The following is a 24,076-nucleotide window of genomic DNA, read 5'->3' on the forward strand; positions in this document are numbered from 1 at the left end:
CAGAAAATGGACAATACACACAATACATAACATCACACATTATCACTTGGGAGGTCAAGGCCAAAGGGTACAGGGTCACAAGCGGCACATGAATTACCACTGGGCAAAGCAGAACTGGATATGTCCCTCAGGCACTGGGTCAGTAGGATTCCGATGCAATCCATTCATTCTCCCAGGGGGTAATGCTCCACAAGCAAGGCCCACAGGGACCACATCTCCTGTTGGCTGTGTCCTTCTCTCATTTATCAAACAGTGGCTGAGCTGGGTCTGGTGCCAGAGGTGAACAAGCAACTCAGATAAAGGGTTGACAGCACTGATCGTACAGTATCCCCCTTGGGATGGACTCCAGCGGTCACCCCCAGGTGCCCTGCCTCCGGTCCACCTCTACTCACCAGCAGATGCTCTGAAGTGGATGACATGGCCCAACCCCAAATCCAAGAAACAAAGCCACACACTGCCATCTTCCTAAAGGTTGTTTTATTGTAAAACCATAAATACAACACTGACATGAAATCATTGAAGCAACTGATCCTCTAACCATTAAAAGGATGTCTTTTTGCCTTGGTATCAACCAACTGGGAAATAATGTTGCAAGAATTCATGGAGTAGAGGGGTTCTGAATTCTGGGCTGGGGCTTTTGGCGATTTAAGGAACCAAGTGGAACATTCCTCTTCTCCCTGGGAATGTCCCACTTTCAGACAAGAACAGACAGGTAAAAACAGCAACATTTAAACAGCTCAGTTTTAAATTTTATTATTTTGTAAAACTCTTTTTCTTTTTCTGTTCCTTTCCTCCATTTGACATCAGTATATGTTTTAAACATCACAAAACTGATTTGGCTGTAAATGGAGAAACGGTACCAAAACAAAGTGAAACAAAAAAACCAAAGGACAAACAGAAAACCCTTAAATAAACCCTCAAGTTTGGTCTCGGGGGCTTACATATCACACAAGAACCGTCAACTCAACCCCCATGCAATGTGACTCCTTGTAGAATTGTTGGATCCACAGGTTGTTGGATCCACAGACACAGGAGACTGCAAACAACATCTTTTGTTAATTAACACAGCAAGGGTGACACTAGGTAACTTTTTTTTTTAAATACAGTACATGGTACAGAGTCCCAAGATGGCCCTGCATAAACCCCTCGTGGAGACTTGAGCCAAGCACTGGCTGTTTATAAAAATATTGTGTTGCTACAAAAGTATAAATTAATGCTACCGGTATTAAGAAATATTAAACACATAAAACTTATAAGGATTAAGAAAAATATTCATTAATACCTGTAGAAAACTCTGGCCTAAAAAAGATATTTTTTTTGTGTTTGTTTTTTTGTAAATTTTTTTTTGTATTTTTTAAAGATGACTTGAGTTTCTTGCACTCGAAGAGAGAGACACAGTCCGATGTGCCTATGGTATTGCCTAGAACATCTTAACTACTGAGAAAGGATGCGGGGTGCACACACGTGGTTACTGAGTGGGGTGTGGGAGGGAGGGGGCACCAAGGCTTTCTCAAGGTTTACCTGATGTGAAAGAATCACTGATGTGGAGTTGCGGGGAAAAGAAAAAGGTAGGATCAGAAGAGAACTGAAAATAATTTATACTTTTTAAAAAATATCTCTGCTTCAGGTGTTTGTACAAAATTATTTCCTGATGCTCGGGATCTGAATGGCCCTGGACGTGTTGCCTGGTGGGTCTGAGAGCCTCCAGCCCCGCAGGCCTCTCTGTCTCCTGGCTGCTGAGTCCCAGCCCCACGTCAATCCACGAGCTTGCTCACTGTTGGGGAACCCAGCCACCCTAGCTGGGTGGGAGGGAGGGTCCCAGGTAGGAGACTGGCTGGCGCCTGGGGTGTGGGAGGAGCCCCTCCTTCTGGCCGGTCTCAGACCAAAAGGTCTCTGCCAACCTGGACTTCAGGAAGTGCCACAGGGATCCCAGGCCCCTGAGGTTGCAGTCAAGGCTGGGCTGTGCCCCTATAAGGAACTTTGGTTTGAAGAGTCAAGGTGCCCGGTGGGACGCGTGGATGGATGGGACCCTCATGGATCCTGATGGTGACGCCCAACTGCAAACCTAGCAGATCCTTCTCTGTACAGGAATTGAATCTTTAAAGTGACACTGTGATTGCGTCAAGATACAAATAGCGACCTAAGGATCTTCACTCTTACCAAACAGAAGCAGGAACCTTTTCACACAGAAACCACAGGGCCCCTTTAAGGAAAGGCAGACCTCTATCGACTACGACCCTCAAACCCTATGAGAGACAATGCAAAACAACAACGAAACCCTCCAGAAAGCTCTGAAAAGGGGAAACCAGGAGGGCAACATAAGAAGGAAAAACACTGTTATCATTGGTTCACCATAACTGGCCTAGCAAACATTAGCCACAGTGAAGAGAGGGGCAGGCCCCGTCCCAGTTCTCCCGCCGGCCCAGATGGATACAGGTGGCTGGGGCAGGGCTGGCAGGGCCGAGACAGGAGCCCCCCGCCTACTGTCTCCAAGGGACAGCCTGAGCCTTATGTAGCCTCTTGGTTCTGTCTAAAGCAGCAGCCTTTCTAGGAGCCTTTCCCAAGGGCATAGGCATCGCCCTGTTCCCAAGGCAAGGGCACAGCTATGAACTCGATCCAACTGAGTGTGGCAGGAGGCTGCCCACCATGCCCAGTGCGCCTCCTCTTCCTGTCTCTGTGAGCACATCCGCCATGATGACAATATCCAGGTACTGGCCCCTTCTAGGCCATTTCTCATGGGGCCTCCCTTCTCTATCTGCATCCCAGCTTCATTTCAACCTTTTCTGTGAACCTGTGGATCCCACAGAGTGTGTGCTGTATCTGACATCTCTCCAGGTGCTCGCTCTCCAAGGAGTCTAGTCCAAGTCCAGGTGGGAGCATGTGGCCTCCCGTAAGCATAAGGGACTCCTAAAGACACAAGTTTGGCTTACTAGTAGAAATTATGGTTTGTGGAGATTTTCTTGGGTGTTTCTCGAAAGTGCAGGAGATAAAGGAGCAAACTGAAGGAGAGAACACCTGCCAGTCTACGGACCTGATGTAAAAAACCAAAATGTCCTTCCTTGAATCCTGGAAATCCATAACTTCTCAATTGTGTCATCATGCCCTTTTCACAGCCAAGAGCCAATCTCTGCCAAGCATGAGGCTGTCAGGCAGGCTGGATGCAGACCCAGGTGGCCCTTTCATTTTGTTTCTCAGTTCCTAACTACCACCAGGAAGGAGGCAGGGCTGCTTGACCTAGGCATAGGGAAGGGATAATAATGTCGGGACAAGAGCATCCACTCACGATGACTGGGATGGCATCGCTGCTCTGGGTGCAGCCCAGGCCCCCGGGCTACTCCAAATCTGAGGGACCACCCACGAGGTGTGGTCCTTGGCTTGGGCTTTGGTGGTGAAGCTAACTGACCTTAAGTGAAGGGCAAGATCCCTGCAGAGTCTCCTCTGGGGTCTGTGTATATCAAAACAAAGACTAGTTCGGTCCTAGGAATCACATGGCTTGAGACGAGTTGTGTCCAAGTGAGAAAATAACCGCCTTAGGCTGCCCAAAACACGGCAGAAACGGTTCCTGGTCTGCCAGCCCCAAGGGCCTGTGGTGGAAACTCCTACAGCAGCTACAGAAGTGGGAAGCAGGAAAACAAAATCCTTCCGAAGGTCAATGCCAGGTTGGGTGCCTGGAGATGAACCGGAAGAGCCTACCTCAATCCTTTGGCTGAACTAGAACTTGAACAAGGTGGTTATTGATGGAAATCAGGAGCCCAGTGTGAGATCTTTGGGTTTTGTTAAGCTGTTCATTGCAGCAGGATTTGCTCTATGGGAATTACCTGCATAAGAAAGCAGGCCGAGGGGGCACCTTCGCACAGTCTCTCCTGCTGGCGGCAGCGGTTTCTGGGGAACCAGAGATTGCAAGAAAAAAATGACCACCTGCCACCTTGTTACCACATCCAGATAAGGCAGCCCAGGAGACAGCTTTCAGAGTATCCAGCAGCTTTCACGTCAAACCCGCAGAGCAAGTCAAGTCCCAAGGATTGAACTGAGGCGGAAAGGAAGAATAGAACAGGAGGTGATACATATGACTAGATACCTAATGCCTTGTAAGACTTAACTCGAGTTTTCATCCTAGAGGGCGGATGTCCCGTGTTCCAAAGAGAAGAATGCTGAGTGCTCTAAATGCACATCTGGGCTTGGTCTCTGATGGCTTTGCAAGAAAGTGAAATGCCTGCCTTCTAACAGCTGGCCCAGTAACAGGGCAACGCCAGCACAGCTCTGCTCTGAGGAGGAGGACGGGCTCCATGGCTCTGCTCCCACTGACCACACAAGGCGGGCAGCTGTGACTCTCCTTGTGTGGTTAAAGTGCCAGGTCACGGACCCTGTCCCAGCAGCAAAGCAAAGCTGAAGGGACCTTTAGCTGTAGGTACCTGCTACTCATCAGCAACCCTGCAGCACCTTCTGGAATGTCCCCAAAGGTCCAGTCAAAAAAGTCTGCTGATGCTCCCATACTCTCTAGGGAGTGTCATTAGATGACTGTCCAGTGCGGGCAGAGGCTCTTCTGATGGCATGACCCCGGTTGGAAACATTGTGAAGGAAACGCCTAGAACTTCTCCAGGAGAGGAAATGGCATGGTGGTTCCTGAGACCATGGCTGGCTGGAGAGACTGTGGAAACGGGCCACTTGGATGCAATTCAGTATGTCGAGGACTCGGAGGGTCAGTTCTCATGAGCCAAAGTAAGCAGGCTTGGCCCCAGGGGCACTGTTTTTAAACCAACTTTACTTCTCCGTCTGCCATGGACCCAGAGGACAGGGCTGTTGTACAGTGCTTTTGTAGTCGAGGTATCTCGCAGTTGAGTAATGCTTTATTACCAGGAAGGGATGGAGTGGACTCAGCCCCTGCGATGGTGGTCATCCTCAGCCTGAAGCCGTTGGTGTAACCACCTCCATCTCACAGCCATGGGTACCGGAATATGTGAGAGCATTTTATTCACTGAGAGGTGGGGTGGGAGGCTGAGCATTGATCCTGACAGAACCACCTCTTGTGAGGGGACAGGGGCCACCCTCTCAGCATTCGGACTGAGTGTGTAGAACCTAAACTGCTCATGGAGAGAAAAGCCTAAAGATATCTTTCACAGCATCGAGTTGAATGTGGCCTAATGCCATTCCACCCTCAAGACATTAATCGTTTGGCCCACAAGGCACCGTGCTCAACTATTGTCCTGGAAGGAGGGCTGTGGGCAATGGAACCGCCGGAACCCCTAGGGTCCTGGTGGGGAGGAGAGGCCGTGGGTCTGAGGTGTGATGGATGTGAACACGGATCAACTCAGGAGTCCCGGCTGAGCTGGAAGTGTCAGTGATGTGGCGAGTAGTGTAATGCACTCTGGGTATATAAATCAAACATTCGCAGTACCAGACACAGCGAGCCAGGAGGGCGGGTCTTCCACTTACATTCAGGAAACTCCTAAGCCACATGCTTCCCTATGGCTTCCACCAAACCTCACATCTGTGAAACCTGTGACTCCAACCCCACTCCTGGTTTCCAGACAGCACAGCCAAGTTCATGGTCTTGGCTGTTCAAATACACGAAAACTGGGCTGTACAGGGAAGGCTAATACAAACCTTAGGATAGTGAATATACCACTGAGATGAGCTAGTTTACAGTGTGACTTGAGGAAAAGAGCAATTAAAAAAAAAAAAAAAAAGACTTCCAAAACATAAGTTATAGACATTCAGTGCCTCCTAGCAGAGTCTAAATCAAATTTGAAAAACAAAACAAAAACAAAAAACGAAAGCAAAACTCAAAACAAAACCCCCAAGAAAACAAAAAACAAAAAAGAAAAAAGTAAAAACTGCTATAATGTTAGAATAAAAGTATTAAGGAGTGGAGACAGTATCTATACTTCTCTGAAAAATGTCTTTTTTTTTTTTCTCTTATATTAAAAAGCCAAAAGTCAGCTTTATATTCTTTAAGTCTCCTTTCCTGATTTGGGGAGATAGATAGGTGTGTTTCTAAGGCGGCTGCCCCGTGACACCTAAGGGTGTCTCAAAGGCAGCAGCTCAATGCCCTGAAGGTGAACAAGAACAAAGTCCAGTGCAGAAACTGTCCATCTGATGCAGTTTGGAGAATCCATGGCAGGGCAGCTGGGGTGGGGTTGGGGCATTAGGGTCAGGAGGGCTTGGAGGAGGGGACGGAGGAAAAAGGGGGACCGCGGGGTGAAGGACAGAAAGTGTCAAGTCACTTCAGATCTCAGCTGCCTGAACACGTTACGACATCAGCGTTCTACCAATCTGCACACCTGAAAACGGAGTCTTTAAAGCCCCTTACTGAGAAAAGGTGAAGCATCTTCCCTCTTTCCCGAACACTCAGCTTTCCTGACACACCCAGCTTAATGCACACGCGCCCACGAGCAGGCGCGTGTGCATGCACCAGGGTAGTATGTGTGTGCATGTGTGCGTGAGGCTTCTGTGGCCTCACAGATGAGCACAGATCCCCAGGCCGCACCCACGGTATGTGCGCGCGCACATATCCGTACAGGTGTGGGTGTGCGCACACATGCACACACACACTGAAAAAAGCACTTAAGTTTCCAGGGGGCATTTATAATGAGGTCCACAGTGTTTAGAACTTAAATTCCTTTTCTTTGTTTGCGACAGTGTTGTGTTTTTTTTTTTTCTTTTTACCGTTCTCTTCTCTTTTTATTTTTTATTTTTGTTCCAAACTAAAGTCTTAAAGCATGTTGGATTTCAGAAACATGAGTTTGTTCATATCTTCTGGACTGAGCAGTCGCCTCCTTTTGATTAGAAGTGCCTGTTCACACATATTTACACATCCGCTCCTGGCCCCCACGGCCGGAACCGCGAGGAGCCAGAAGGCGAGCTTGGCGAGTTTCGTGTGCTTTTGGGTAACGCACGACCAGTACTGGAAGAGATCAGGGGTAGCCTGGAAGAGGGGCTCCTGCAGGTAATCGTATACTTCGTTCTTCCCCAGGCGATCGTCTTCCTGAGCTGTGGGGTTCTCGCCGGTGGCAGAGCGGGGCTTCTTGGCGGCGGGCTCAAAGTCAGCCTCCTCTGTCCAGGACTCCTTGACCTCATTGATGAGCTCACACACCTTGCCGATGATCTCCTCATGCTGGTAGGGCGGGACAGGGCGCAGCTTTTGCTGTGGGTCCAGGATCATGGCAACCTTGTGTGCCGGGTGCACCTTGAAGTTCTCCTTGAGGGCCTCCAGGAAGAGGTGGCACAGCTTGCTGACGGTGCCCGCGTCATTGGCCTTGGCGGTGAACAGCTTCTCCAGCCTGACGTAGGTGGGCAGCACCAGCTGCAGGGTGGGCTGGCTCTCATTGCTCAGCTCAATGACCGCCTGCTTCACTGGCGTCAGGATGGCCGCCAGGTTGCTGAGCAGGTGCTTGTTGAGGCTCTGGATGAGGTTCATCTTCTTGGCCCGGCTGTAGAATTCACAGATCTGCTCATAGCGCTCGTGCACCAGCAGCAGCGAGTCCGTGACCGAGTTCCAGCAGGGCGGTGGCGAGGTTTCCTCCAGCGACCCGAAGGTCTCCTTCGCGAGGCCTGTGGAGCCCGCCAGGTCCTCGCACACATTCAGCAGCTCGATGACCTCGTGCATGCTGCGGGCCTGCAGCGTCCGCTTGCTCAGCACGCTCTGAACCACCGAGTTCAAGGCACAGGCTGAGCAGCGGAGGCACATGCCGGCCTTGGAGAAGGCGGACGCGCTCACCCGGCAGTCTGTCACGTACACTGTCCGGATCTCTGACATCACGAACTCCGACAGCACATTCTGCACCCAGTGGTGCACTAGGTCGCCACTGTCGCGAATGTCTGCGCCCTTCACTCCCAGCACGTAGCTCTTGATGTGGTTGCCCTCAGCCTGGTAGGCTGTGAGGATGTAGCAGGAGTCAGGGCCAACGCTCTGTGAGTGGCAGGTAACGCCAATGCCCAGGCAGGCGTTGCTGCCCAAGGCGCACGTCACCTTCACCTTCACCTGGTTGTACATGCGCGGCAAGTGCTTCAGCGCCAGCGTGTTGAAGTTGCCCAGGATCTCGGTGACCGAGAAGGCGCCGTAGCGGGCACCACTGTCCACCAGCGTCTGAGCCAGTTTCAGGAACTCCTTCCCACTCACCACACTCAGCGCACCCAGGTCTGCGCACATGACCCGCAACAGCCGCTCTGCGATGTTCTGCCGCTCTTTCTCGGGGATCATGCTGTTAGGTGTTAAACCACTGGTTGTGGCTGGCAAGGGACACAAGGGGAGATGTCATTAATCCTGGCATTTGAGGCTCCTTGGTCTGGCAGCAGCTTAATACTCTAAGCATCTATTATTAGGAATTAGAAGCTTTTATTTTTCACACAGGCTGGTGGTGCTGGCTGTCTAACATGCGAGTCTCGTGGAAATAAAACTTACTGGTATGTGTGAAATACTTGCTACATGTGTCATTCACCTACGGTTTTGAAGCCAACTAGTCTAACCTCTTCCTCAGTTTAAAAATGGCCTCTAATACAGGAATATCTAGTGAACAAAATAAATGAGGCCACAATGTCAGAAAAGAACAGCCAAGAGAAATGGTGAGAGCAGATTCCAGTTCGGATTCTGTCACTCATTTGTGTTCTGTGACCACAAACAGATCGCCTCCTCTCCCCAGGCCTCCTTCTGCCCATCCCATGAGGTCGTAATTCACAAACGAGGCCTTAGATGTGAGAGTGCTTTGGAAACTGTTGTGCATGGTCGTCCGTCGTCATGGGAGGCACAGGTGGTGGGGAGGAGGGGCAGAAGGGAACAACCTGTGTGGGGGATGGAGGTGCGTGGGGCGGAGCTCCAGGAGTCCCCTGGGCTTCCCCCTGGGAGAGACCTACTGTTGTTGGCACTGTTCCTCTGGGCCTGGGGTTTCCACTTCTCTTCCACGACAGCAGGTGGCGATCGCGACTGGTTGGAGGCGATGTTATTCTCATTGTCCGCTGTGGGCACAAAGGGAACAGTGTGTTAACCCCAAAATACAGGAGGCCCGTGGACTGATAAGACGAGAGCTAGAGCTCGGTGGGTACAGGTGAAACACAGCCTCGGGGACTCGGGCCTGCGTCCCGGTCCTGGCTCCTCTTCACATGACTAGCTTCTGTTTGTGAACCCTCGTTTTTATCACTTGGGAAAATGAAGACAATCACACAGCTGTGACGAAATTGCTGGAAGGACTGACGACATAATGCAGCCAACAAGCTGAGCACACTGCCTGGTGAGGACTTTCGTGCTCAGTGAGTGGGAAGCGCTGTGCCCGAGTCTGGCTGGGAGGCCTCACGCCCACACATGACCATGAATTCTAGCTCTGAAACAGCCGAGGGGTGCCAGTTACACCCCAAGTGGCCTAAAGCATCTCACACTCACTTCTTCAAAGTGTGATTTTTTTTGTCTTTTCAATATATTTACTAGAAATTCATTTTTTGAGGCTTGCATTACTCTGAACCCAAACTAGAGGAAAATATATTACAGGAAAAGAAACCACAGACCACTATCCCTCATAAACGTACACACAAAAATCCTTAACAAAACATGAGCAAACTAACTACAGTAAAAAGAATACTACATCATCATAAGCGGAGTTTATCCCAGAAGTGCAAGTTGGGGTTAATAATTGAAAACCAATCAGTGTAATTCCCTATACTAAGAGTTAAAAAGGAAAAAAATGATCTCCATAAATATAAATGCACATTAAAACGTGAAAAAATTCAACATCCACTCATGACACGAACTCTCAGCAAACTAAGAGAAGGAAACTTCTTTGACTTGATAAAGGGCATCAAAACAAAACAAGTTTACTAACTTGATAGAAATGAAAAGAATTATAAGGAAATACTACCAACCATAGTATTCTAACAAATGAAATAACCTGAATGAAATAGAAAAATTCTTAAAAAGACAAACTCCCAAAACTGATTCAAGAAACAGAAAATCTGAAAAAAAAAAAAAAATGAATCGGTAATCAAAATACTTCCTGCATGCACACAAAAAGTCCAGATTCATATGGCTCCACTGGTGAATTCCATTATCTATTAAAGGAACTCTTCATAAATTTTTCCCAAAAACGGAAGAGGAAGAAACACTTCTTAATTCATTTAATGAGACGAGCATTATTATAACACCAAAATCAAAGAAAGAAATTATAAGAAACTACAGTCCACTATCCCATATGAATATAGACACAAATGTCCTGAATAAAATACAGCAGACCAAATCTGGCTACATATATATAACAGATAATACAACATGACCAAGTGAGATTTATTCCAGGAATAAACAGTTGGCTCAACATACAAAAATCAACATAATATACCTTATTAATAGAATGAAGGACAAAAATCACATGATCATCTCAATAGATGTGGAAAGAGTATGATATAACCCAATACCCTTTTCATGATAAAAAGATTCAATAAAGTAGGAATCAAAGGGACCTTTTCAACCTGATAATGGACATCTATGAAAAACCCACGGCTAGTACCACACCTAATGGTTAAAGGTTGAAAGCTTTTCCCCTAAGATGAGGAACAAGAAAAAAACATCCATTCTCATCTCTTCTACTTGACATGTATTAGAAGTTCTAGCAAGGGCAATGAGGAAAAAAAGAATCTATATTGCAATGGAAGAGAAGAAGCAAAATGATCTCTATTTGTAGATGACATGATGTTATGTATAGAAAACCTATGCAATACACACACACACACACACACACACACACACACACACACACAAAACTAATAGAACTAATAAATGAGTTCGGCAAAGTTACAGGAAACAAGGTCAATATATATGAAAAAAATCAATTTTATTTCTCTACAATAGCAAATAAATGCTGAAAATTATATTAAGAAAATAATTTCATTTATAAATAGCATCCAAAGGAATAAAATACTGAGGAATAAATTTACAAAAGAAGTGCAAGATTTGTACACTGAAAACTAACGACACTGTTGAAAGAACCCAAAGATATTCCACATTCATGAATTGAAGACAATATTTTTTTAAATGGCAATAACCCAAAACTGATCTAGATTCAATACAATTCCTACTAAAACCCCTGCTGGCTTTTTGTAGAAACTGACCAGCTGATCCTAAAATTAATGTGGAACTATAAGAGATGCAGAATAGCCAAAACAGTCTTAAAAAAGAAGAAAGTTGGAGGGCTTACACTTTCTGATTTTAAAACTACCACAAAGCTACAGTAATCAAGACAGTGTAGTATTGGAAGTACAAAGACGGACATATGGATTGACAGAATTCAGAATCCAGAAATAACCTCACACATGTGGTTAATTGATTTTCAATAAGGAGGGGGCCAGGAAAATTCAATGGGAGTAAGAATAGTCTTTTCAAAAAATGGTGCTGGGACAATTGTATATCCACATGAAAAAGAATGAAATTGGATCCCTACCTCACACCACATGGAAAAATTAACTCAAAATGGAATATAGGCATAAATGTAAGAGCTAAAACTATAAAACTTTAAAAGAAAATCAGAGTTAAGTCTTTGTGATCTTGGGTTAGGCAATGGTTTCTTAGATATCACACCAAAGCATACACAATAATAAATAAATAAATAACTTCATTAAATTCAAAGACTTTTGCTCTTCAAAAGATAGTATCAAGAGAGTAAAAAGGCAACCCGAAGAATGGGAGTAAATATTTGCAAATCATATATTTATAGAGGTCTTGTATCTAGAAAATGTAAAGAACACTCACAATTCAGTAATAAAAAGAGAAAAAAATTCAATTAAAAAATGGGAATAGGATCTAAAAAGACATTTCTCCAAGGAAGATATTCAAATGGCCAATAAGCACATGAAAGTATGTTCCACGTTATTAGCCATCAAGAATATATAAATCAAAGTCACAATGAAATACCACCTCATGTACATAGGATGACTATAATCAAAAAATCAGATTATAACAAGTCATCAAGGATGTAGAGAAATCAGATCCTTCATACGCTCTAGGTGGGAATGTAAAATGCCTCTCTAGAAATCAGTCTGGCACTACCTCAAATGGTCAACCGCAGAGTTACCATGTGACCCAGCATGTCTACTCCTAGGAATATACCCACAGAGTTAAAAACATATGTCCACACAAAGATTTGTACTTGAATATTCATAGCAGGTTTATTCATAATAGCCCCAAACTGGAGACAACCTAAATATCCGTCAATTGGTGAATGGATAAACAAATTGTGGCATATCCAAACAATAGTACATAACTAAGAAATAAAAAAGGGGCACTGCTCATAAAATGGAACAACGTGGGTGAAGCTCAAAGGTATGCTAAGTGAAAGAAGTCAGACACGGAAGACTAAATACTTCTATTTATATAAAATTCCAGTAAAAGAAAGACTATGGCGAAAGAAAGCAGACAGTGGCTGCGAGGGTGAGCGAAGGAAGGGGCCAGCTGCCAGGAGGCAGGAGAAAACGTCCTAGGTGGATGGTAATGTCATATGTTTTGACTGTGATGGTGATTAAATTACACACATTTGTCAAAACCCATTCAACGGCACTCTTAAAATTGATATATTCTATTTTAATAAATTATATCTCAATAAACCTGATTTTTAAAATGACTGGAAAAAAACACCTATTCAATGAATAACAGTGGTTAGTTTTGAGTAGTGAGACTATGGCTGATTTTTCATTTCCTAATTTCTCTGTATTTTCCCAATTTCTCCTAACGAATAGATATTAAATTTAAAAAGAGGAAGCACAAATTGAAGGATAGAAACCAGCAGCCATTCTTATTGACTTTCTTCTCTAGAGTACAGGGATTTGAAAGACCTGGGTTTGAACCCAGCTCTGCCATGGCTGTGGGTATGACCTTGAGTTAGTCCCTTCAACTCTCTGGGTCTCAGTTTCCCCTCTTCTCTCCAAAATGCTGGGGCTGGGCAAGCTGCAGGGTGATTCCCTCATTCTCTGGCTTTCCGCAAGATTGGGAACAGAGATTATTCAACCTAGCAGTATAAAACACTATTTAGTATTGGTTGATTAAAAAATGGGTGAGGTACTCAGTAACTATTCTGTGAAAAAGCTTGGTTTACAGCTTGAGCAGGAAATAAGATGTACTCAGTGTGGCTATCCCCATGTGCCACAGATAAACACACACATGCACACAGATACATATACGTGCATGCAGACTGGCACGCATACATATCGGCAAAGGATTGGATGCAAGGCTGGAATAAAGGCTGTATCTCCCAGGGAGGGACCAGTGCAGGAAGGAGAAGGTGGTTATTTCTGGCAGGGGATGGGAAAATAGATGCCTGTTGCTGTCCGGTCTTCGAATGTCCCACAGCCCAGAACACTTCACGTGTTATCTTTAGAACATGCACCCAGCCTGTGGAAAGCACTAGTTAGCCCACTTTACAGACGAGAAGACTGGGGCCCAGAAGGTGAAGGGGCTCAAAGGGATTAGAAATCAAGTGTGGCCATTCTCAAATCCTAAGACTGCAGCTGCCGACCTGTCTGCCACCTGGGTGAGTTCCCACGCCTCTGCTGGCTGTGGTCCTCCTCAATGAACTTTAATAAGAGGCCGGTAGGATGATCTCCGAGGGGGCTTTACCTTTGCTAACCCTCCGCCCTGTCCACCTGGGTGAAGAGGGTGGTGCTCAGGCGCACAGGCTCTGGAGTTCACTGAGGGCTGGAAGCCTGGTCTGACACTGTGACTGCATAGCCTTAGACAAATTACTTAGACATTTTGTGCCTCAATTTACTTATTATCTCTAAAGTGGAACTACCATGGACACAACTCAGAGGGCTGTTCTGAGGGTTAAAAATGACCTAGTACGTGTAAAACCCTCAGAACAAGTCCTGGCACCGAGTAAGAGCTCAAATCATGCTGCAGCTGTGCAACTCTGTGCCAGCGACTCTGTTCTCTGAGCCTGTCCTGGCCGTGGTTCTCTCCGTTTCTGTACAATGAGACGATAATGTCAGCGAGCTAACAGGCTTGTGCGGGAGATATGATGAAAATAACCAGACCTGACACGCAGTAATCAGTCACTAAATGTTAGCTATCTTTAGTATTATTACCACCAAAACGTGCTCCTGAACTGTTAGAGGAGGCAAGACAGGTTTCTCTACAGCACAGGAAGGAAGTTTATTAGCAGGAATTACCGTGTGCCATTCAGCAGCCTCTTAATGAGATTGGTGTTATTCGAGGCTGATCCCCCTTATCAGCAGCACTGTGAACTGCACAGATCATGACGCTTAATTTCTCTCTATGGAGTCAATCCTTTAATCCCGACTCAGCCTGGCTGGGATTCTGCCTGGCTTTGCACTGGATTGCCTCCTGCATTCTCGGCTAGCGCTGGACCAGAACAAAGCAGCCCAAAGCTCATTGTAGAAAACAAGTTGAGATGCTGGGGGGAGGTGGGGCCACCACAAGGTGCAGCCTCGATTTGCATTTTAATGGCCTCTGCCCAAGAACCTGAGGAATACGGAAGTACAGGCACCCGGACTCTTCCCTAATTAACCTCGGCTTCCAGAAGCTGGCAGAGGTGCAGGTGGAAGGTTGGGGTTTCAGAGCAGGAGGCAGGGGCTGGGCCGTGGGAGTCTCAGCGTGCTCAGGCAGTGGTCCCTGAGCAGCTTTCCAACTGCTGCCACTGTTCCCTATAAGGTCAAGTGTAAATGCCCTGGGCTGGCATTCAAGGCATTCCCTGGCACGGGATGACTGACAGCAAAGGCAAGGAGTTGGTGTGAGACACGTGTAGAGGGAGTCTTGGTGTGAGGACGGGAGCTGGAGATCGCAGGTTTATGTGCCCTTGTGTTACTGATGGAGACGCTCAGAGAGGGGGGCAAAGTTTCCTGCCCGAAGTCACAGGGCTTGGAGGCACAGTGGAGGACGGAACTCACGTGTCTTGACTGCCAATCCAACTCTGTCCTGTTTTAACAAGTCCATTAGAATAAATAATAGGCTCCCCAAAAGATTATGTGAATTAGTATAGAGCGGATACCCAATAAACACATCCTGAATGAATGGATGAAAAAATGAATGAAGGTCACACTAACAGTACCTAGCCTAGAAGAGAGTCTAGTCCTATACTAGTCAGGCCAGACCTAGAAGATTATGTGAAAAACTTGAAAACGTAAAAGGGATACAAGCAATAATAATACAAACAGTAGAAATAACAACAGTTCCTATTACTGAAACTTTCTCTCATCACTTCCAATGCCTCCGGGGGATTACTCTGAGGAAGGGGTGGCAGGGACAGGACAGCTAGCTGACCCACCGGATTCCTGTTTCCCTCTGCAGCATGTTGGGCTGTCCCTAGGCAGTGGCTCTGGGCATTTTTCCTGTCCCTGGAATTTGAGCTTATATGACATGTGTCACTTGCCATCTCAAGAGGTATGAAATGAAGCATGCTCCGTTCCCTACCCACCAGTCACAGAATGTTCCAAAGACCCAGGGGAAAAAGAAGCCACACAAAGGAAGGACCCTGGGTCCCTGAATCACCATGTGGAAGGCCACTCGATCAGGCCACTTGTATTAGGCTGTGATGTGACTGAGAAATGATTATGTTAAACTAAGAAGTTTGGATTTATCTGTTATGGCAAACGGTGCTTCCCTGACTAAAACAGAAATCAGACCAGAGGTGGGATGCCACTGTGACAAAACCTAAAACCGGACGTGGTCTGTGGGAAGGCTGGGTGGTCTGGAGGGAGGGAACTGATGCTCCAAGCCGGAAAGATGGCAAAACGGTGGATGAAATGGTTATCTGGACAGCAGGCTACGAGCCTGGAGCTCGAGCAGTGTTTCTCCAAGCCCGGCCCCAAGACTAGCAGCAGGGGACGGCCGGAGGACTAGTCAGAGGTGCAAATCCTAGGCCATATCCTAGACCTACGGAATCTGAAGTTCAGGGTGGAGCCTAGAAATTTGTGCTTTGATGAGGCCTGCTGGTGAGTGATGCCTGCTCGAGTTTAAGGACAGCTGCATTGTGGGCCAGAGCGTCACAGCGAATGTGACTGTGCCGAGATGGGACTTAGGCACAGGCTGCCCAGGCTGATGCCTCCCCACGCCCAACTCCTGCCTCTGCTCACCCTGATCTCAAACCACACTCAATGTCCGCATTGATGCCTCTTTCTTGGCCAGCTTCTACTTGGCCTTTAGGCTCCGTACTGGAGCCACAACCTTCCGGAAGCCTTCAGCTCCACGCCTGCTCTCTGTGTTCCCGCCAAGCCTACTGTGTCCCCAGAGCACAGGCCTCCCATGCCCCCCGTGTTATAACTGACTAGGGCTCTGCGAGGGCAGGTCCCAAGTCCTGTGACCATTTCCTAGGAAAGAATGGACTTCCCTGGGGGCCTCAGGCTGGCTCCGCCGTGGGCCACTGGGCCCCTTACCTGCGTGGGATTGCATGTGCTCCAAAAGGTTGTTATAGAACTGGAACTGGATCCCACAGGCGCCACAGGTGTAAGGTTCTACGGGGACAAAAGAAGCAGCTCTGTTAGGGGCAGAACAAAACCGGACACCTTTCTGCTGGGCTTTGGGCAGATTTGGAACTGGGAACCCAAACACACACTGGGGCTCTGGGCCCAGCCTGTCTGTCCCCATCACTAACTAGTGAGGGAAAGGCTGCGGGGAGGAGGGAAGCGATGGAGAGAGGAAGACGTGCAGATAGAGAGACCATCTAATGCAGTCAGGCAGCAGCTATTTATTGAGTGCTTACTGTGTGCCAGGCACTGTTCTGGGCACTGAGGATGGGCTGCGGGAGGACAGCACTAATGGACCAGGAGCGCTCTTAAGCAGAGACCACGTCTTACTGATTCCACAGCCCATCTCGCTGCCTGTGGAAGCACACGGATGTCACTGTTTGCTGAGTGAACAAATGAATGAATGTAGGAATGAACCGAAAACAAGACAATGGACACAGAGGGCAGGAGAGGGAGGGGAAGGAACAAGAGAAGAGGGTAAGAAGTAGAGAAAGCCATAGGAAAGCGAGAAGAGGGTAAGATGTGAACAAGGGATAGGAGAGAGGAGGAAGAAGGGACGGGAGAATGAGAGCATATGCGGCCATGGGAACGAGTCCCCCAATGAACCTTTAACTTCCATCTCTGCGTCCCAACACTCAAATCAGTGCCTGGCAAGAGATGGGGGATGAAGAAGAAAGAAGAGGTGTAAAGGAGGGTAGGGAACAGAGAGGAGGGAATGGCTGACATGGTGGGAGGTGTCCTGAGGCTGCCACAGTGAGCAGGAAGGAGGAGGTCTGTGTTCCTGCCAGGGTTGGGGGAGGGGAGCAGAGGCAGGCTGCCCCCGGTCAGGGCTCTGCCCCATCCCCGCCCAAACTCCACCCGCCCGGGGCTGGGTCCTCCTCCTGCCTCCACCAGCTGTGCCTGGGAGAGTGCCCCAACAGCATGTGGTCAGCTGAGTTCATTCCCTGCCCTGTCTCGCCCTCTCCAGCCCACCGACGGGACCACGACTTACTCTGTAGGAGAGGGAAAGTATTGGAAATCAGGGGACTTGCAGTTTCTGCAAAAGAGAAACAGTTTAGCTAAGTCTCTTCCAGTTCTGGTGCTCTGAGACAACTGTCATTCTTTCCGTTCTTAATAAGTGGTAAGCTAGATGGGGCTCTCGGAGGAGGGGGAGCATCTGAGCCAGGCTCACATCCTGCAGCATCAGGGAGGGCAAGATCAGCCAGGGCCATTCCTCTAGGACATGCTCAACTCTCAAAAAGTGAGCTCACAGAATGTAAGAAGAAAACGTCCACACGTGGCTGCCCACCTTAGAGCAGGTAGATGCTTCTAGGTCCTGGCACTGGGACCAGAGCAGCCACCGCGAGGGCTGTGCTTTTGAGGGCTTCTGCCTGCCGGGACGTCCCCCATGCTTCCTGGTGTCGTCAGGTGAGCCTCAGATGCAAGAGGAAGCAGAGGGGGGCCAGATGGACTAGGCTGGGGATCCTGGCTCCACCACTTATAAGCTGGGGACCTGGGCAACAATCGACCTCTCCTGAGCCTCAGCTTCCTCATCCAGAAAGTGGCGCTAACACTGACCCCACCCCCACCCGACCCCACCCTGGGGCTGTAGTAAGGATGAAAACAGGTAAGACACACACAGCTCTGAACATGGGCCAGGCACACAGTAAGCGCTCAATAAATGGTGGCTGCACTTTACACCGTCATTCCCAATTCTGAATATCAGCTCGGGTGGAAGGAGAGGCAAGGGATGCAGCCCCGCCGGCTGAGAGCAAAGGCTCTCCCGGGAGACCGTGGTTCTGTCCTGGCTCTGCTACTTATTCCTCTGTGGCCTTGGGCAAAAAAACTCCATCACTTTTAGGCCGACCTGTTGCAGAGGCTGCTGGATTATATATTTCAGAAGGGTGAAACAGCTTGGAAAAGCCGATGTGCTCTGTACAGTTTAAGGGATCCTGTCAACATTCTTGGGGCTCTCGCAGAACACCTCACTCCCTTGCTTGGGGCACTCATCCAATCACTTTACGGTTTACGTAAAAACAAAAACAAACAACCACCAAAACAGCTCACCAGGCGAGTGCTTACGTAATCTACGCAGGGCACTCGCTGACCAGTGCAGGGACATGTGGGCTACTGGCACTTTACAGCGGAGAAGGAAGTAAGAGGCTAGTCCAAGCCACCAGCTCACAGGCGGTAGTGCAGAGCTGGGGTTTGAGCTTCGGCTGGAGACGTTAGCCGGTGCTCAGATTACTATGCAGAAGCCTCCATGTTCAAGTCTGTGCTCCTGGCTGGTTCATAAAGGCCCCGGCGGTCAACCCGCATCTACCATCTATCTACACCCAAGCAGTGCCCAGGACATGCTGGGCACAAGCCGACACCTGATATGGCAAATGAAACTTCAACTGTGCAAGAGAGTTGAGTGGGTGCCTTACCTTTATATAACCAAACTGTTAAGAATTCTTTTCCCTTCCTGACCTGGCTATCACTCTGCAGACCACAGTGCTGTGGCTTTCTCGGACAGAGGATGCTCATGACCACCCACGGCCCTGCAGGCTGACCTGGGTCTGCCCGGGGAGAGTAACCTTTGGCTGCTGTGTCCAAGGCACTCTAGGCTCTGCCAGGGTCCTGCGGGAGAAAGCCACCAGGGGGAGCCAAAACACCACCGGGAACCTCAGGCAAACCTTGGGCTTGGTGGGGCGGGAAGGGAACCTTTGGATGGCCCTGGTCCAAAGTGGGGCCAGAACTCAGGGCCCTGGCTATTAGGCCACAGCTCTCGTTACTACACCTCCTGTGCCTCTCCTGGGAAGAAGCTGGCCACGGTGTTTACACTAAAAACATAGCGATGACTCTTTCAGGCCCGACCCTCTGGGGCCATGTGAGTGGATGCTGTGGGCTACTGGGAGGGGGAAATTCCTCTCTCATGGACAAGAGACAAAGAGGGGCCACAGCTCCTGAGACGCCCTGAGACCCAGAGGGATGTCCCTAGAAGAAAAGGTTCCTGGGCTTGTCTGACCCTGGCCTCCTTCTAATTTCCCGACCCCCCACCTCCTCCCAACACCACCACCATCAACCACGAAGACCCAGGCCCGCAGAGCACCTGCCACCACCCCGGCTGGGAGCAAAGGGAGGTGGAGGCCACAGGACAGGACAGCTATCACGGGGCACACTCACCGCTGGAGTTTTGGGAACTGCTATTCGTCTCCTCAAAGTGGTTTTGTGCTTTGCTTTCTACTCTCCGACTGAAAGCGCTTTCTGCTGGGTGGGGGACAGGAGAGAGCAAGAGAAAATGATGGTGATGGATCAGCACGAGGCCCAGAGGGGGAGCATCCCAGAGGCGGCTCAGAGGCCGGGGTACCTGGGAAGCGTGCTGCCGGCCCCCGGGCTGGGGAGGGCCTGGGGCTCTATGCCGGGAGAACCAGCTCCAGGACCGCAAACCAGACACCCCAGCTCCTCGGGCTCACCTGAATTACCTGATACCTTGTCAGGGCCCCAAGACACCCTCCTGACAGTGCCCAGAATGGGTGGAAGTCCAGGCATGGGGGGACGTGTGGGTGACAAGTCCAAGAGCACACATGAAATCCAGCCAAGTGAGCAGATGGCCTGGATCTCCCATCCTTGGCCCCTGGAGAGCCACATTTGTGACACTGAGTAATTTGGACCTACGCCCCCCACCCCCCTCACCCCCACTACTCCCTCTGCCAGATTCTGCAGCCACAGGCCTCACAGAGGAGCAGGGAGGATGGCAAGACTGGCAGAGCAGGAGGGCCAGTTGATCCATTTCCACAAGCTGAGTGGTCAGTGGGTGGCGGGGAGGCACCCTGGGAGGGAAGGCGTGACAGGAAGAGCTGGGGCAGCCCCAAATCCTGGGAGGCCAAAAACCAGGGGAGGTCTGGACGGCGTTCATCCCAGGCAAGGGACTAGCTCCAGGGTGATGTCTGGGGTGTCTCTGCTCACAGGTGGCACTCTCCTGAGTGGCTCAGCCTTTCCTAGGTGCTGTCCGGAAGCCCCGAAGGGCAGAGATAAGGTCCAACAAGTGGAAAAACATGAATTTAGTCCCCATTCTCAGCCCCACCTGCAGAAGGTACTGACACAAGACATCTGAGCTGGAAGGTAACCTGGCTTTTCTAAGCTGCTCCCGGCACAGTGGGATGCTGGAGGATCAAGGGGGATACAGGCTTCTGGGAACGACTCAATTTAGAATAAGCAGCTAGCTGACACAGCCCCTCTCTTGAGAAACAACTTGCACAAGGATATTAAAGGCTCTGAGAAGTTTGACCAGAATGCGACCCATTTAGCTTTATTTAACTCCGCCTTCTCAAACATATTTGGCCACTAAAACCCATTTTTTAAAATATTGCATTCCTTAATATCCTTCAAAAACAGTGACTTCGGGAACCCACTGTGGGAAATGCCACTGTCGCCCAGTCTACCCTGCGCCAGAACGGCAAGTGCTCACTCATACTGTGGGAGCCAGGGTTCCAGATCATCGGGGTGATGAAAAGGAAACCAGAGGCGGCTCCTACAGGCCCTGCTCAACGCCCTGTCCCGCGACCCCAACGATACTTCCTGACGCAGCTTCCTCTTTGCAGGGGCTGTCCGCAGCATCTCAAGGATAACCCTCTCTTCCAAATGTGTCTGTGGAATGCCTGGGCTGAGCGCAGGCTGCTATGTTCCAGGCACTGGTCCTGACAGACACCTGACACTCACGGTTTCCCTTAATCCTCCCGACAGCTCCGTGAGGTTCAAGCTGTCATTTCCATTTTACAGGTGGAAAAAAAAAAAAAAAGAGGAAAGTGAGATGGTCAAGTTCCTGGGGCTGGACATGCTGCTAACCTTCTAAGATGGCAGAATAAAAAGATTTCATTCTCGAGGCAGATGCTTCCTTTTTAACGAGTGATTCTTTTCTCTGTCTTAATCCTTGTGCATGCAGGGGGCCGCTTACCCATCTGCGGACGATCTTCGTGTAGCCTAACCAACACACTGGTAGAACTTAGGATAAATGAAGTTATAATTAGTTTCCTATTACTCGGTTGACGATGCCAATTTTGATCAGCTATCCCTGCCACAGGCACCTCTGGCTGCAAACCAGCGGACAGCGCCACAGGTGAGGTCCCACGCACAGACCCGTACAACCACACAGGAAGACCACCTATTCTGGCGTGATGAGGGCAGTGACGACTTCCAGCTCTAACATGCCAGTTCCTGCTCACAACCTGGTGTCCTCTGCCCTGCCCACCTGGTAAAGCCAGGTGTGACAAACACCCTTGCCCCCAAGTCTTCCAAGTCACATAAAGGCAGCCAGAGGCAAGTCCCATAGCTTGCTGGATACTTACTTGGAGACACTGAGTTCTGAGAGCTGCCACGGACCACATGGCCCCTTGCAAGCTGGTCTCTAAGGAGACTACAGTCATAAAAACTCCCAGCCACCAGGTCAAGAGTAAAAAGCAAGATCTGAAAGCCATGATCCCATCATTCAGTTGAGCCAACATCGACCACCAATGAGCCCATGAAGAACAGTCTAATATGTGACTACTGTTGCAAAAATACAACAGCTATTGGCCTTCCTCAACACAGTACCTGAAAAACCGTTACCTTTAAGGTTAATTAATTACTTACCCTTCTTTTGGGAGATCTAAGCACAATAAGCATATCTTCAGACATTTTTAAGAACCACATCCTTGCCCAAAAGGAGTCTCCTGAACCAAAGAGTAAAGGCAAGCACAACTAGTCACTTGGCTATGTCACTGGTCCAATCTACTGGACCAGTAGATTTAACTGTTCACAGTTTGACTGCTTGTGGATTTAATAAATGGCTATGGGCCTCTTGAAAGCAACTGAAAGGCCCACAGTCCCAGAGGGACCACGTGATCACTCTACCCTACATGCCACACATCCAGGCAGGAGGCTCAAGGCTTGTTCCACCCAGGTATGAATCAGGATTTCTGATAACTGGTACTTAGCGCACAGTGCTGCTGTTCACCTCTCACTGCCTGTTCACTCTCCTAGAGTCTGAGCTCCTTTCCGCGTGGACTCAGAAAACACCGGAGCTGGTGTCTATCAGTCTCACACTGGGCTACAGTCATGGAGCAATTTCTTGGGTAGTTAGTAGTAGGTAGGGAAAGGCCGGGAGAAGAGAGCTCCAGATCAACCACTCAGCTTCAAGGAAAGTGGCTCTTCATAGAAATGAGTTTTTAGACTGGGTTTTCTGAAAAATGGGGGATGCAATCTCATGCCAAGAGGGTCCAGGCAGGTGACATAAATGAATGAACTGGGCTGGATGTAAGACAGACGATAGTGTGATCATGATGAGAAATGACACCTGCCACATGGCCACTGTGCTGGGTAGGCAGGAAGGAGTGGTGGGGACTGTGGAAAAGTGGAGAGCACATGCTCTATGAAAGGAGGCAGCTGTGGCTCTGTCCCAAGACAATTGTCACCCTGCAGGAAAGTGGGCCCAGAAGTACCAAAACTGACTTTTCAATGTCAGCTAGAAATCAAATTTTACATAAAAATCTAATATTCAAATGTTGGTAATTAATTAAAAAACATTTATTTTTAACACTTTAGGCCATGACTTGGGAAAAATATTCTCCCGTTTCAAAAAAAAAAAAAAAAAGTGTGCAAACCAAACTCGTATAATTCTCTGATTTAAGATAAGAAACCCTAAGGCTCAGAGAGGTTAGGTGGCTCGCCACGGTTGGAGGGCCAGCCGGAGGCAGAGCTGGCGCCCAGATTCGTCTCAGAGAACGATGGGACCTCCACTCCTGCTCGTGCAAGGGAACAATGACCTCGGGCACAGCTGTGGCAAGTGGCTGCAGGGCAGGGAGTGGAGGAAGTGTGGGGTGACATAGGCCATCGGTACCTGCGGTCGCCTTGCTTGCCGGAGATCCTGAATTTGGAGTGCGGAACGTCTGGGTTTGGGTGGCTGGAGGGGTGCGGTGTAAGAGGGTGGCGCATCGGACCACGGAGGCCGAAGCTTTTTTCCCCGACTGGTTCGTCTGGGTCTTCGCTGCCATGAAGCGTGGAGACGGGGAGACCTCTGGATGTGAACACTCAGAGCCCGTGTCTGGATCGTCCGGTGGCTCCCACCCGGGGGCGGTACCTGAGAGGGTCACGCTCTCAGTCCCCGAGGGCCCTCAGAGCTGGCCGAGTAAGTGGCCTCTTGAGCCACAGACCCCCATGCTCGAGGGCTGAAAGCTGGTCTCAGTCCACAGAAAGCAAAGACTCTCTCACTCTTACCCAGAGCCTGAGAAAGTCCCAGAGTCTAGAACCTTCCTCAGCTTCTCCTTGAGGGAAGCCTACTTCACGTATTATCCTCCCGAAGGCCCCAAGAATATAAGGCAGATGGGGATGTGGAGGCTCAGGGAGGTACAGGCACCACTCCAGGGTTACAGAGTAGGTTGGGGCTGAGTCAGGATGAATTTTCCATGCTCCCAACTCATTTCACTTAATAGTTTACACCACCATCTGTTGACCTCCTCACATGGAATGTTATCAGGCTAGAATTCCTATCTGGGCTTTCACCGAGAAAAGGAAGTTTTAGACAGACAGGCTGATTGCTCTTGTAAGAAACATGATATATTTGCACATAAAGAGATATTTAAAAACAAGAGAACACAGTGGTCTCTTCTTTTTGTGAAGCTGAAAATTT

At 48.9% G+C, this 24,076-nt stretch overlaps 1 protein-coding gene across 18 annotated transcripts in view; it reads right to left on the minus strand.

Moving 5' to 3' along the window:
• Window positions 1-460: 460 nt before the first annotated feature.
• Window positions 461-24,076, minus strand: part of ZNF618 (zinc finger protein 618) — a 163,747-nt gene continuing 140,131 nt past the window's right edge. For 4 of the 18 annotated variants that reach the window (XM_036218250.1, XM_036218249.1, XM_036218247.1 and 1 more), the window contains 7 exons: window positions 23,288-23,527; window positions 21,259-21,414; window positions 19,597-19,677; window positions 17,441-17,485; window positions 16,360-16,437; window positions 8,851-8,952; window positions 461-8,229 (listed from right to left, as the gene is read on the minus strand). In XM_036218250.1, the coding sequence (XP_036074143.1) occupies window positions 6,713-8,229; window positions 8,851-8,952; window positions 16,360-16,437; window positions 17,441-17,485; window positions 19,597-19,677; window positions 21,259-21,414; window positions 23,288-23,527 (2,219 nt within the window). In that variant the 3' untranslated portion in view covers window positions 461-6,712. Of the gene's footprint in view, window positions 8,230-8,850; window positions 8,953-16,359; window positions 16,438-17,440; window positions 17,486-19,596; window positions 19,681-21,258; window positions 21,415-23,287; window positions 23,528-24,076 lie in introns of all 18 variants that reach the window. The other 14 variants (XM_016126267.2, XM_016126263.2, XM_016126266.2 and 11 more) reach the window with 10 other exon arrangements.

This window comes from Rousettus aegyptiacus, unplaced genomic scaffold (genome assembly GCF_014176215.1).
Source record: "Rousettus aegyptiacus isolate mRouAeg1 unplaced genomic scaffold, mRouAeg1.p scaffold_m13_p_3, whole genome shotgun sequence".
NCBI classification, from domain to species: Eukaryota; Metazoa; Chordata; class Mammalia; order Chiroptera; family Pteropodidae; genus Rousettus; species Rousettus aegyptiacus.